The sequence below is a fragment of the Ambystoma mexicanum genome, chromosome 1q (genome assembly GCF_040938575.1).
Source record: "Ambystoma mexicanum isolate Mex_15411 chromosome 1q, UKY_AmexF1_1, whole genome shotgun sequence".
NCBI classification, from domain to species: Eukaryota; Metazoa; Chordata; class Amphibia; order Caudata; family Ambystomatidae; genus Ambystoma; species Ambystoma mexicanum.
Genome location: NC_090922.1, coordinates 616,418,452 through 616,433,757, shown reverse-complemented (window position 1 = coordinate 616,433,757; position 15,306 = coordinate 616,418,452). Strand labels below are relative to the sequence as shown.

At 48.7% G+C, this 15,306-nt stretch overlaps 1 protein-coding gene across 5 annotated transcripts in view; it reads right to left on the bottom strand.

Moving 5' to 3' along the window:
- Positions 1-15,306, bottom strand: part of RASAL2 (RAS protein activator like 2) — a 1,332,618-nt gene that overhangs the window by 738,604 nt on the left and 578,708 nt on the right. For all 5 annotated transcript variants that reach the window (XM_069641161.1, XM_069641162.1, XM_069641160.1 and 2 more), the window contains one exon: positions 220-346. In XM_069641161.1, the coding sequence (XP_069497262.1) occupies positions 220-346 (127 nt within the window). The remainder of the gene's footprint in view (positions 1-219; positions 347-15,306) is intronic.

Below are 15,306 nucleotides of genomic sequence, written 5' to 3'. Positions count from 1 at the left end.
ACTGCAACAGGTTGCTAGCCGATCATTGTGTGACTCTGAATACGGAGTTAGGTTGCTGACTTCAGCCGGGTGATATCTTTGGAGACACTCGACACACAACAGGAACTCTTCAGTGCTACCATTAATCCCACCACCAACAGCTGACACACTACTTAATCTACGTTACCGAGATAGAAAGGACAGCACAGTGTTGAAACCCAAAGGTGCGCATTTGCTTACCAAGTTTGACGGCGCCCTCTGGAGGATAGTCTGGGAATTGGCCCTCCGAGGGCACACTGACGGTCCTGCGCAGACTCCTCCCCTTGCTGGTCTCCAGCTGCGCCTCCTGTGTGCCCTCACTGTGCATCTACAGTGAGAAAGAAGAGAGTGTTTGTGTTCACCCAGGCATTCCAATCGAACATACATCTCTAGCAGCTCCTGGGATGATCGACCGCCCACTTGATCTCTTTATCCGCTTCGTCCCTTGAAGATCTAGTAAAGCTGGTTTGACCAGTGAGGTCAGTGGTTGCAGGCCTCCCCCTACAGGACAATCTTAATAACACAGGCTACGGCTGCATATTTCGTTGTGGATTCAGGAGCATAACTGCCAGACAGGATTGGCAATGTTCCAGCCTTGCCTACGAGTTATTTGCAAGTGTGCCAGTGACAGTGTTGATAAATGTAAGTATCGCGAGAACAAAAAGGTACAATAAAACAAACAGCGAAAACAAACCTGTGCATATTCAATATTATGCCACATTCTGGGGGCACAAGGACAAACTGAAGGATGCTTGGGGCACGTGGGGGACTCGGTTAGAGGCCTGGAGTGACAGTATCATTGGACTGACATGCTGCAATCCTGCCCACTTTTAGCCTCAAGTCTCTGTGTATACAGCGCTCCAGCCAGGTTCACTCTATAGAAAAACCTACATATACACTGTCAGGTCTGTGATGAAGATCAAAGGTCCACTGGTCCAGACAAACCCAGTAACTTAGATTGTATGCGCTATTTGAGCCCTTTCACAGTGAGTGAGGGTTATACGGGGCAGACAAAGTGTACAAATAGGTGTCAGGATAAATTCGAGGGCTCTAAATGGTGCAGGGACAAGTAAACGTGCAAAAGGACTTTACTCCAGTGTAATCATGTTCCAGGTTCCCTTCTCAGGCCTCAGTTCAATATCTGGAAAACTCCCTATCAAAAGCCTTTTTATTCTTCTAGTGTTTGGGACTTGCCTTCTCCTAGGCCCTGGACAGCCCTCAGCAGCACTTATCTCATGGGTGAAGTCTCCCCTTTCGTTTTGCTTTTCTTCATTCCCGTGTTGCTGCTCCCGTTCTTCTTTTCGTTCGCCTCCTTGCAGGGGCAACCCTCTTGCTGCTCGTGAGGTAGTTAAGTCTTGGTAAGGTACTTGCAACTGGACTCCGGACTTGGAACACGAGTTGAAGCCTTTGGCATAGAGTGTGGTACACCCCACAGGTTGTGTTGGAAGGTGCAAAAGGTAAGGAGAAATGTAGGGTGGCCTACCAATCTGTTCCTTTCTAGTTGGCTAGCTCTTTCAATCCGTATTCCCAGCGAATCTGCCCCCAATTTATTTAAGCCACTCTGGGTCCTAGGCTTCATCTTCTCTCCTCTTGACTTCTCTCAGTCTTCGTCTCTCTCACACCATCAGTCTTATTCATACTCTGTCCTCTCCTATTAAGATTGCTATGAACGTTTTTGTCCCTTCTCTCCAAGGCACTAACCTTCTGTAATCTCCTCTGGGCACTACCTTCCTCATCTCCTCCCCTCAGGGCACTGTGTTCACAGACCCCACAGACCTCTCTTTCACCACCTCTTTGTGCACTGTCACTACCCCCGAAGAGCCTAGTGTGTCAAAAACATTTCCCCGACAGACCGCTTTCACCAAACTGCAGCCTGTTGGGGAACACTGCATGCACAGTTACTGCATATGCAGTGAAGGATCGGTAAGTGCTGCAGTGGCCGAAGAGGTGAGGAGGAGGAGTGGAGAGGGGGATTGTGGAGAGGGAGTGTGTGTGTACTGTGGTAGGTCAGAAGGACCTCTTCGGTTTGGCAGACCTGCCGCGGTCCATTCACGGCATGCTCACTCCAGGCTCATCAAGGTTGCGGCTCTCCGTCAGCCTTCTTAGAAAGTTCCTCCCGGGACTACCACCCTCTGGACAATCTCTCGGTACGCTGCTCTCTGCATAGTTCACACCGGGCACTGCTTCTCTCCTGCAGTTTGCCAAGTCACAAACCAGCATTCTCCCCGAGTTAGCGGCTTCCTTCTGCCAGCCAGTTTGATACTACCGGGTCTCTCTTCCTGGTTCACTTGGTCCTCCCACTTACACCACGCAACACTGGGGTTTCCACGGCTTCTCAGAATAGTGCTTCCTTTGTGTGGATTTGGGTTCTTCAACTCCATTGGGTTTCTCAGTTTCAGTGATTGACAGACAGGTATTCTTTATCACTCCTAAGTTCTTACTCTTCACAGTACTAGACTGATGCTTTTTTTCTGTAATTACATTAAAATAGCATTTTTAAGACAAGTCTCGCTGCCTATCAACTGATAGTATTGTACTCCGTGTTTGAGGATAATAAAAAGGGACATCCGCCCCAAAAGGGGAGTCTCTTCCTGTGAGGTCCCGCTTATGGCCACACTAGGGGGAATGTTGCGTAGTGGGTTCACCTCCGTAGCCTCACAGGAAGGGGGTCCCCCCCACCCCCTTGGGGAAAGTGACTGAATCCCTCGATTCATTACAGTACGTATGTTTGTGGAATGTGTGTGTACGAATGCTTAATGGGTTGGGAACGAGGGCAGGGTGGGATTTAAGGGTGGCAGGGGGTGTCTCTCTGTGAAAAAAGCAACATGCCGTCAGAGGAGGGCATGAGAGGGAACAGGTTTGCTAGAGGGTACCCCGCATAGGGAGCAGAGAGAAAAGGGGTGATGTCAAGGAAATGGTTTCCCACAGCGCTGAAACCGGGCTTTGGTGAAAACAGCCTGCAGGGAATCATCACAGAAACATGCCCATAGCTTCTTCAGCGCTTCAGACTCCCAAGGGAATGAGCCTTAGTTGCGCCTTATACATTTTGTTATATTACATTACATTAGCGCTAGTAGTGCTGTTTCTTTCTGCACCTCTTTGTGAACAACTGCTTTTGCTCCTGTGAATACTACCTTATCTCATCTTACTACTAATCTCTCTCTTTAGCCACCCATTTCTCGTTCCTTAGCAGCTGTCCTGGTTGCCTCTCAGTAAAGGTGATGTAAATGGGCACTGAGATTGCAGGAGCTCAGGAAACGTTTACATGGTTATGGTTTGTCAAAGTTGTGCGTCTGTTACTGTCTTATTATAAGGTGTTTTATATGCTTTCCTTGATCAGGGGACAGAGGTCCCAACTGAACATGGTGGCGGCCTGCACACATTGGAAGTATGAGCGTGGAGCCAGAAGTGTGAGGGGGAGAACTAGATGGGGGGCTGGCTTGTACAGACAATCTAACTCAGTGAGGAGCCAGACAGTAATCTTGCAGCACATCCCAGTAGTAGAGTCAAGAACAGCTCCCCAGTTTTGTCAACTGAGTTTTAGTGAGCCACTTCAGGAGCAAGACACTAATCTTCTGTTAGAGTAGTGTCTCTGGGGCGCAGTGTAGTGTGCAGCACATCTAAGCCTTCTAACTCAAGAGGCTAGGAAGTAAACTGTGTTGAGGAGGAAAAGCATTATGCAGACCAGGAGAAAGTCAGTGAGCTAAAACCTTTGGTTTTGCAAGGCTAAGCTAGGAGGAATAGAAATGGGAGAGTTACCAATTTCTCTGCTGGAAAAAAACAGTTGTTCTGAAGTTTACTAAAAAGAAATTCACTTTTCCTCAATAGTAAAGTGTTGCGGTGAGCAAGAATACACGAGGTCAGCAGATGTGTCTGCTTAGTCACCGTTGGTGCTCCAACAATAACTTGTGGGATAATGCTAAGTAGACCGTTATTACACAGGCTACCGGCGCCACCACCAAGGCTAGCACCTTACTTTCAGCTCTGCCTCACCAACTGGCAACTGTGGAACCTTCTCAACTGACCACACACAAACATTCCAGACCAGACACGCTGATGACATCACTGCCTTAGCAGGTGCCCAGAACATAAAGCACTTGGACAGAAATAAGAGTAGGTACGGTGAGGATTACTAGGGGCATTGAGCTTTCAGTTATATATTCGCTAGGGAGAAGCTAGGGGCAGTAAGTAGGTTCCACCGCCTAGACAAATTCCCACATTAAAAAAACGCAGCCACATTAATTCCACCTTCTATTACATCGCTAATCTTTCTCAGAAGTTCCCACTGCCACGTGTGCCCCCGGTTTCCTTTCTAGGACCCCCAACCCCATCCCCATTTGCCCCCTCTGTAAATCCTCCCTGATTCTCTCCTACTATCCTCTTTAACTCACTGGTTCCAATGACTTTTTCTGAGTGCATCTTGCAGCATTTATGCGGAATTCCTGCAACAAGACAAACGTTTCTTCACAAAACGGGGCGCCTAGTGATCTATACATGTAGTGCCTCTTTCCCCCACCCCTCTTCTATCCTAATGTGAAAACACTCCTTTCCCACTGCCATTTTGAGCACTTGTTCCCCACCAAAAAAAATGATATATATATATATATATATATATATGAACAAACCAGTTTAGCTAAAACACCATAGGGATGTTTTGCAGCAATAGGGCACTTGCCCACTGACAATTTGGCTGCCTTTGTCTGCTCGCTGCTCCAGGCTTGGAAGCACTTGCTCTTTGAGGGGGCGCATGGCTAATAGCGGCCACTTGTGCTGCATTTAGTCATTGTACGATAAATAGGCACACTAGTGCATATATGTTACACATCGATTGTAATTTAATGACACCTTTTAGAAATGGGCAATTTCGAGCATCTCTACGATCGAGTTATCATCACGTTAGCTATTTACAGTGTAAAGTGAAGTTTTTGCACAATAAATTTACGCATTTTTCCAATCAATACACCTCACTCATAGGTTTATGACCATTCCAATATGGATGTCATTATATTTGACAGGTTTTATCTTCCTTCACGAAGCGGTCACATGACCGTTTTGCACGTGATGAGGCAACGAGAGGGCACGCTCTGCAATTGTCCTTCGTTTAAAACTCTTTGATGTGAATGCCGCATTTGGATTTTAAAGGTCAGAGGAAGCCTGAGCATTCAGGCGGAACGCGTAACTTTCTTCCACCCGTGGGGTGAGTGCTTTGTGCAACCTTACGTCTGTCACAGGGATGAATGATTTCACCCCTGTTTTTGTAATGTGCTATATTATGCAATAATAAATATGACATTTTAAATAGCTAGGTTTTGTGTGCTGGAGTACTTTTGTACATACCCACTGGGTGGTTTTCTGGAGTGCTACAACCACATAGGGGCATGTGTTATATATATATATATATATATATATATATATATCTTAATTTCTGAAAAGCCTCATTGTTGCAATGCACCGGGGTCTAGGGGAGAGATGAACAATTTACTCTCCTACCTGGTAACGTTCTTTCGATGGGATGGTCCGACGACGTATTCCATATCTATGACAGTAATCACCGCAGCTGTGCTGCTTCGGAAAATCATTCGGCGTCTGCGTCGAAGTCGATACGCGTCCTCGAGGACCTCCTCCGACGGCCGACGTCACCAGATGTTATAAGTAGGACGCACGACGCCCATAGCCTCAGTTGTAGTTTTTTCCCAGAACGTGTGGCACCAATCTTCTGCCAGTATGAACACAGAAAGCCTTGAGGAAACGTAAGCTGCAATCGCATAAGAAATTCTGTAGCAGGGAAAGCAGGGAGGGAGCGATATGGAATACGCCGTCGGACCATCCCATCGAGAGAACGTTACGGGTAAGAGAGTAACTTGTTCTTCGAGGGGATTGGGTCCTCCGACGTATTCCATATCTATGACAGACTCCCAAAGCAGTACCAACGTAAGGAGGTGGGAAAAGAATTTTGAATATACAAATGTAGAATGTCCAATCAAATTGCAGAGTAAAGGACCGCCTTGCCAAAGGCCAGATCCTGCCCCCGGATAGAATCGAGAGAGTAGTGACGTACAAAAGTATGGACCGAAGCCCAGGTGGCTGCATCACAGATGTTACGAATAGGAACACCCGTCTGCAGGGCAGTAGAGGCAGCCATACCCCTGGTAGAATGGGCCCGTAAGCCTACCGGAGGGTCCTTACCCGCCAAGCAGTAACATTCAGAAATTGCCAAGATGATCCATCGAGACAAAGTCTGCTTAGTAACAGCTTGTCCCAAACACCTTCCAGGGTAACCAATAAAGAGTTGATCGTCCACTCTGACCCGGGACATGCGTGAAATGTAGAAGCTTAAAGCTCTCCTAGGATCCAGCCTATGGAGCCTCTCCTCTTCCTTACCAGGATGTGGAGGAGGATAGAATGCCGGAAGAATAACCTTCTGGCTTAATTGAAATTCCGACACCACCTTCGGAAGAAAGGAAGGACAAACTCCAAGGACAACCCTGTCCTGAAACACAGTGAAGGGTGGCTTAACTGAAAGTGCCTGTAACTCACTCACTCTGCGAGCGGAAGTGACCGCAACTAAAAACACAGTTTTAAGAGTTAACAGTCTCAAAGGACAAGAATGCAAAGGCTCAAAGGGAGCACTCATTAGAAACTTGAGAACAAGGTTCAGATCCCAACCAGGCACCTGGAAAGGTGACGGAGGGAACACATTAGTGAGCCCTTTCAGAAACTGAGAACTCAAAGGGATTTTAAAATAAGAACACTCCTCAGACAAGCGTTTAAATATAGACAGCGCTGCCAGGTAACCTTTAACGGTACCCACTCGCAGGACCTTGTGGACCAAAGAAAGCAAAAAAGACAGAACAACAGGATGTCACATGAAAAAGGATCCACATTCTGAACCCTGCACTAGTCGCAGAACTTCCTCCAACGGCAACAGTACAGGGACTTTTTTGCCGGCCGTCTGGCCGAGAGCAACACCTCCATCATGTCTTCAGGGAGGTCCCAATCCTTGTACCTCAATCTTTCAGAAGCCAAGCGTGAAGGTTGAAGGATCTGACCTCTGGATGGAGAACCTGACCCCCCCCTCCCGTGAGAGCAGATCGTCTTGGTAGGGAAGACGACGTGGAGGGCAGATGGACAAGTCCAGAAGGTCCGGAAACCACGTCCTCCGGGCCCACGCCGGAGCAATGAGGATCATCCGGGAACCAAACCTCCATAACCTCTGCAGTACTTGCGGGATGACGGGGACTGGAGGAAACGCGTACAGCAGTGGGAACGACCACTCCACCACGAACGCGTGGAGTTCTATGGTGCCTTTCTCCAGCAGGGATTGAATTTCCTGCGCAAGGAGCGGATCTGGACTCTTCAAAGAGATTCCCTGGTGGATTGTCGTGAGGCCTCTGCCGGAAAGGAAGACAGTAGCCATGGGCTATGATCTCCAGAACCCACACATCTGAAGTAATGGCACGCCACTCTTCAAGATGCTGCGCCAGCCTTCCCCCCCCAACCGGCAAACCATGGGACATGGCCTCATGACTGAGCTGAAGCAGCTGCGGCGTTGCCTGATGTCATGATCTCTGCTTCCAAAAGGTCAGGGTTTTCCCAACTCCCTTGGAGGCAGATCCATAACCCAGGTTCCGAGTGCCAACCAGTCCCAATTGGGACCTTTTGGACCCAGTCCTGGCGCCAGTGGCACCAGGCTCATAAATATGCCCAGTCCCAGCGCTGGAAGCGCCGGGCTCATAATGCTTGGGTGGACTTACCTTCAGCAGACCATGCTGCTTACTTGCCTGCCAGTTGAGCCTCTGATCCTCTTCTGTTTGGAACTACTTTTCCTGTTGGGTGGGGCTGGAGCCACTCCCTAGATTCAGAACACTGGAACTCTTCTGGAAGGCAGGAACTCTTTTCTTACCAGGAACTCTTTTCTTACTTAGGCGTGGCTGTGGAAGGAGACACCTAAGCACTACAGGAGGCTATTTAAACCACACCCGGTGGATGAATCTTGCTTTGCGTTATTCTGCAACCTCTGCAGCAGAACGCTCATCGTGTCTTCTGCATCCGGTCCTGGGCCTAAGGAAAAAGGCTTACCATCCTGAATCCAGTCTTCAGCAACACCTATAAAGACAAGAAAGAACAGGTTAGCATTCCGGCATCTGAAAGGCAAAGGCTTACCATCCTGAATCCAGTCTTCAGCAACACCTATAAAGACAAGAAAGAACAGGTTAGCATTCCGGTATCTGAAAGGCAAAGGCTTACCTACTCTTCGTGCGCTCCGGAGGTCTTCACACTGCATTCCGGCATCGAAAGACAAAAGTTTACCAACTCTTTGCACGCTCCGGAGGCCTTCGGCGCTGCATCCCGCATCTGAAAGACAAAACAAGGTGCGTTTAAAGACATTGGGGAACTTTAATACTCACGTGCCATTACTCCTTTCCACATCTAATCCAGTGGGTATTCCGGCACCCTGCAGCCGCTCCGAACTCGTACCTGCAAAATAAAAACACAGTTAGAGAGCATAGTGAAGCAGGCAACAAGCGCTTACTTACGTGCTTCCAGGCGCTTCTATTCATCACACGGGCTCCATCTTCAACTCACGACACCCCAATAACCCCAGTTCATTAACCCCATATTTTCTATCTGCAGACATCTTACTCTACACGTCAGGCATACAGTGCACAGAGGTCCAGCCCAAAGAGCCAACCGGGTGCTACACATCACCTTTGAAGATACGGTAGTCGCCCAGTCAAGACCGGCGTCTCTGCGAGAATCAGGTGAGCGTTACACCTGAGGGCAAAGGGGCAACTGCCCGAGCGGCCTTGGCACCTCGAGTACCCTGCGTTCCACCTCTGGCACTCCTACAGTGGCCCCTTTGACTGGCAGCTCCTCCCGCTTTACCAAAGGATGAGTAATAACGAAAGGAACCGCCCCTCCATTGCTGTCCCCTAGGACGAAAAGGCAGAGGTTGGCGAACTGCAGCGCCCAACGACTTTGCTGCAGCTTTGGAGGTCTGCAACCTCTCAAGGCTCTCGTCAGCCATGCTGCCAAAAAGATGTTCACCGTCAAAGGGCATGTTGAGGAGCCAGGCCTGCACATCAGGAGCAAACCCCGACTTCCGCAGCCACACAAACCTGCGTATTACGGTGCTCGCCGCCATGGACCGGCTGACGCAATCTGCCATGTCCAAACCCGACTGAACGGCCTCACACATGGCGTCCTTGCCATCCTGGACCATAGCAAGAAAACCATCCCGTTTGGCCCCTTCGGGAATATGTTCAGCCGCTAAGGAAACACAGTTCCACAGAGTTTGCGTGAGACGTGACAAGGCACATACGGAGTTGGCCACCTGAAGAGCCATACCCCCTGAAGAAAACACTTTCTTCGCCCAACCATCAAAACGCTTGTCGTCCCTATCAGGAGGGATGGTAGGATACGACGCCTGTTTTGCTGGGGCCGTAGCCGCCTGCACCACCAAACTCTCCAGAGTGGGGTGCTTGGTCAAGTAGCAGGGGTTGCTACTGGCTGGGTAGTATTTTCGCGACAAAGACTTGCCCACTGCCGGGAAACTCTCCGGAGCAGTCCAAACCGCTGCCACCCTCCTCTGTAGAGCTATATGGTTTGGCAGTACCAGGTCAGTTGGTGGACCTTGGTCGATGATATCCGTGATGTCATCCTGAAGAAAATCCCCTGGGGGAGCAGACCACCCCAAGTACTCGGTGACCCTAGACATAAGGCGTCGGTACGAGGAGTCGGCATGGGTGCCAGACTCAGGCCTACAAAACTCCACCTCCGGAGAGGTGTCCAGACCACTGGCATCGTGCAGGGACTGACGCAGGTCCTCAATCTGGCTATGGCCCGAGAGAATCTTATCAGGAACCATGCCATCATCAGAGCCCTCATCCACCTCCAAAATGTACTCAAGACGGCGGAAAGTGGGCACAGAATGGGGAACAAAGCCATGCTTGACCTTGGCCAGAGCCTTTCTAGGGGGTACCACTGTGCCTCGGGGTACCTCCGACACCACAGCCTCGAAAGGCGTTGAAGGCGTCGAGTAAAATGGCGTCGAGTGAATCGGCGTTGACGCCGAACTCGGCGCCGACAGCATCAACGGCGTCGACACAGGCCTCAAGGGAGGAGCCCCGAGCGTGTCCCTCGACATGCTGGGCGCCGATGTCGTCGACGACTTCCTCGGAGGCGGAGCCTCGAGAGAGTTCCTCGATGACCTCGGCGCCACAGGTGTCGACGTCTTCCTCGAAGACATCACAGGCTCACACGGTCTCGAGCGCGCTGAGGACTAGGGATGTAACGGTATTACGGTATACCGTTAAAGATACCGTGAACCACTTAATTGAACAATAATAACCGTCACATTGTTTATACTGGTATACCGTTCATACCGTTAAGTGTGCTTTTCAATCTGATTTGGAAAGGCTGCAGTAAGCAAGTGCTGTGCAGTCTTGGTCTTGCACTGTTGGATGTGCCGTCTGCCAAGTAGTTTCAGTTGGAGCAGTTTTTAATGCCATTCCATAAACCACACATGCCTGACACAAAATCAATATGTTAGCAATAGGAAGAATAAATACAATGCCAAGAAGGAAAAGGGTTTACTTTGGGTTGGCGGTTTGGGGTTTATATATTTATAATGGATAATGTTTTCTAAACATATGACAATGGGGGATTTCCCTGGTTCCATCATTGAATTTACATATAATAAGTCACAGTGCAAAATTTACTCATCTCTGTGGGTATTCCCTGCTGCCATACCAAAGTGTAACATGTCCGTGATTACTGAACACCTTTTGGCCCTCAAGTAAACTAAAGGCTGTAACGTAAAGAGAGAGTGCGTGTGTGCGTATGCGCACAAGCGTATACTACCATCAGACTCCATTGATCTGTGGCATGCAGGTTATCAAGATGGCAACATGTTCATCTTCACCAGTAGCCAGTCGGGGGGCTAAAAGCTGAAATGACCACTTAAGAAAAGCTATTCAGTTTGCTTTGCCAGGCGCAGCAGGGCTCCCCCCGCCCCTCCTCCTCTCCACACGTGTGTTTGGTGGAAGCAAGGGGTGGCATTTCAGTGGAAAGTATGTTGAAAAGCCCAATTCTGGCCCTGGCTGCCTGGTTTTGTTTGTGATGATAAATCTGACCATTTATGACCTTTTAGAAAATATTTGTTAAGATTAGTTAACTCCACCTGCTATACCACGATAACCATGATATACCATCATTTGGCAAGAAGGTTATTGTACCGTCATAAAACTAATACCGTGACACCCCTATCAAGGACCGGGACCTGGAACGGGCATGACTAGAACGATTCCCCTTGTCCGAGCGGGACCGCTCCCGCGAATCGTGCCGACCACCCGAGCCCAAAGGCGTACGAGCAGTGTCTCTAGTCCGATTACGACTGACCCCACTCGGAGGCATGGACGGACCAGTGCCCTGCGATTCGAGAATCGCTAGCATTTTCTTACCAAAGGAAGCCCATTCCTCCGGCGTCGAATGCTTGGTGGGATAAGTGACCCGCCGATGGGCGGAGCCCTCGGATGAGGACTGGGAAGGCGACCGATGATGGCGCTTCCAGGAGTGCCTCGAAGAGACAGTAGTGGCAGGACCCACTCCGGGACCGAGACCCATTGGTCTTCCGACGACGATGCGGAGATTCGCCACTTCAATCGTCCGTCGAAAGCCCTGTGGATCTCGACTTCCGGGGCTTGGACACCTTACCGACCGACAGTTTCTTCTTGCGCTCCCGCAAGACTTTGGACGTAAGCGACTGGCAGTCGACACAATCATCCGTGTCATGGGCCTCCCCGAGGCACCAGAGACAGGCGTCGTGCGAGTCCATCACCGACATCTTGGACCCGCAGTCCCCGCACTTCTTGAAGCCTGGACGCAAGGTGGAAGAAGAGGTAGACATCTTGAAGACTTAAACTTCACAAACGAACAGGCTCGAAGAACTGAAAGAACAGAAACTCCAAAGAGTCGAGGCGCGAAGAGATCTCCGAAGCGAACACGTTCACGGAAAAAACGGAACTGAGGCTACGGGCGTCGTGCTTCCTACTTATAACATCTGGTGACGTCGGCCGTCGGAGGAGGTCCTCGAGGATGGCGTATCAACGTCATCGATGCAGGACGCAGAAGGCGAAAGTTTTTCCAAAGCAGCACAGCTGTGGTGATTACCGTCATAGATATGGAATACGTCGGAGGACCCAATCCCCTCGAAAAAAAGCTTTTGGACCAGGGAACTGTTCTATTTGTCATATTTAAAAAAAAGTTCTAGATGGCTTGATACCAAACCCAAACAAGGAGTGGCAATGCCAACAGTTTGGGCTTCTGTGTAAGCATGGGAAAGGCGCTTGCCAGGCACTGCTGTAGTGGTATTATCTGGCAATTCATGGTAGCAGTTGTAAAATGGTGCAAGTACTTGGGCATCTAATAGCAGTGCCTGGCAAATGTCTAATACCATTAAGGCTCAGTGCCTTTCTAGAAACCAAATGGGGTTCCGTAAAAATGTAGGTACCACACTCAAATCATAGATTTTGAGCAACTTTCAATATATGTATACTAGAACTGATGGCTCAGATCTCTTTTTAGGCTTGAGCTTTCTAACGCTTTTGACCTTCTAAACCAGGACAGATTATGGGCTAACTTGGCTAAACGAGGCCTACCACCATGATTGTTAAATATCTTGGTTAACTTAACATTCAATACTTATACACAAGCCAAAATTGTTGACTTTCCCGATGCTGGTTTTTCGCAGGACTTCAGTGAAGGACATTAATACTGCTTATAAACCAAGTGGCCAAGGTAGACCTGGTTTAGACATTTGTATTCACCAGTAGCAGGTTTACAGAGTCAATGAAGTCAAACTCTCAGAAGGCTGCTTTAAAAATAATCTTGCAGGCACTTTGAGTGCAAGGTTTGATGGTAAGACTTGATCAAAGCGAGTTTGAGTTCCCATGAGGAGGAGTTTTGGGCGCGGAGGAGCAGGAACTGGGTGCAAATGGCCATTGGAATTAGCTAGGCCAGGGGAACTCAACGGGTGGGCAAAGAACACCTCCAACTGTGTGCCCCTCCTCATAGGCCATTTCTCCATATCTGTAGCCAAATGCAACAGTTTCAACTTATAGGTGGCTGAAGCACCATCTAATAGCCCAAATTAAAAAGGAAAATCTGTGAAGCTTTGAGCCCGACTCGTTTCTTTGATGCAAATCCATCCAGTGTTTTATGCGCTGTGGGTGTTCAATTGAAGCATCTTTTCCGTCTATGGGAAAATGAATGAGCGTATGCCAAAAACAGATTTGTTTCCTACTATTTGAACCGTTTAACAGATTTTCTCCAAAATGTCCAGTTTGGAGAGGCCTGCGACAGATAATTGTTTCGGAAAAGATCTTGCAAACCCATGCAGCAAGTCAAAAGCTATTAGCTATAGAATTTGGAGTAAAGTCAATGCATAGAATTTTTATCTTAACTGTACGGCGGCAACTTATCTGTTAAAAGCAAACTTTAGTTGACATAGAAACACTTCCTACCTAAACAGGGAAAGGATACAACACAATCCTCTGACTAAACAGCTCTAAAGAGAAACGGCAAAGAAATCCGGTATGGGGTCCTGAAGTTTTAGAACTTCCCACTCCTTACACCATGTGACCAGAAGTCATAACAGGAAACGTTACTGAATGTGGAGGAGCTGGATATCAATAAACCAGTGAGACAGGGTCTCACATCAATGTTGTGAACTCATGAGAGGCATGAGTAGAGGAAGAGACAAAGCATAACAATGTCATCTGCTAGAGGCTTTGTTTCACACAACGTGCAATATTACACTTCCCTACCCTGTATTCGCACCTACCATTAACACCTATTAATAGACAATAGTCCTACCCCCTCTTTCCCCACTTCCTCCCTTGTGCCATCAACCTCTAATCTGGATTACTGTAATGCTTTGTTGACACACAGCAAAACCTCAGAGGAGCAGCTGCGCTTCCCTGCACTTTGACTTTTTACAGGAAAAAGTGTGAACGCACTGCTGGGAAGTTCTTTGGACAGCTGAGGTGTGGGACTGGGACACATTGAGCGTTTGGCTTGGACAAGTCCTGGCCCTCAATATGGACAAAAATAAGAAGTGCAGGTACTTGAAGCCAGCCCATTTAAAGCACTAGTTTGCATTTTCTTGATTACCTGAAGAGGACTTAAGGGGGTACCTGCTGGCCTAATATTTCTATATCTATCGTCGTTGGAGGCATGTTTTAAGGAAGATGAACAAGTTACTTTCTTACCTGGTAACATTCTTTCGATGGGATGGTCCGACGACGTATTCCATATCTATGACAGGTAATGTCCAGAGCTGTGCTGCTTTGGAAAATCTTCGGCGTCTGCGTCCTGTGTCGATGCATCGTCCCCGAGGACCTCCTCCGAGGGCCGACGTCACCCGATGTGAAAAGTAGGACGCACGACGCCCATAGCCTCAGTTATAGTTTTTTCCCCCAGAACGTGTGCCACCAGTTTTCTGCCAGTCAGACACACAAGGCCTTGCAGAACGCAAGCTGCAATCACAAAAGAAATTCTGCAGCGGGGAAGGTAGGGAGGGAGCGATATGGAATACGTCGCCGGACCATCCCATCGAAAGAACGTTACCAGGTAACAAAGTAACTTGTTCTTCGAGGGGATTGGGTCCTCCGATGTATTCCATATCTATGACAGACTCCCAAAGCAGTACCAAGCAAGGAGGTGGGAAAAAAATTTAGAACACAAATTTAGCATGCCCAATCAAATTGCGGAATATAGGACTGCCTTGCCAAAAGCCAGATCCTGCCCTCTGATGCGATCGAGGGAGTAGTGACGTACAAAAGTATGTACTGAAGCCCAGGTGTCTGCATCACAGATGTGACGAATAGGAACACCCCTCTGCAGGGCAGTAGACGCAGCCACTCCCCTGGTAGAATGGGCCCGCAAGCCAGCCGGAGGTTCTTCACCCGCCAAGCGGTAACACTCGGAGATAGCTAAAATAATCCGACGAGACAAAGTCTGTTTCGTCACAGCTTGTCCCAAAAGCTTTCCAGCGTAACCAATGAAAAGTTGATCGTCCACTCTGACCCGGGACATGCGCGAAATATAAAAGCTCAACCCTCTCCTAGGATCAAGCCTATGGAGGCTCTCCTCTTCCTTACCAGGATGTGGAGGAGGATAGAACGCCGGAAGAACAACCTTCTGGCTCAAATGAAATTCCGAAACCACCTTCGGAAGAAAAGAAGGACGAACTCTAAGGACAACCCTGTCCTTATGAAACACAGTGAA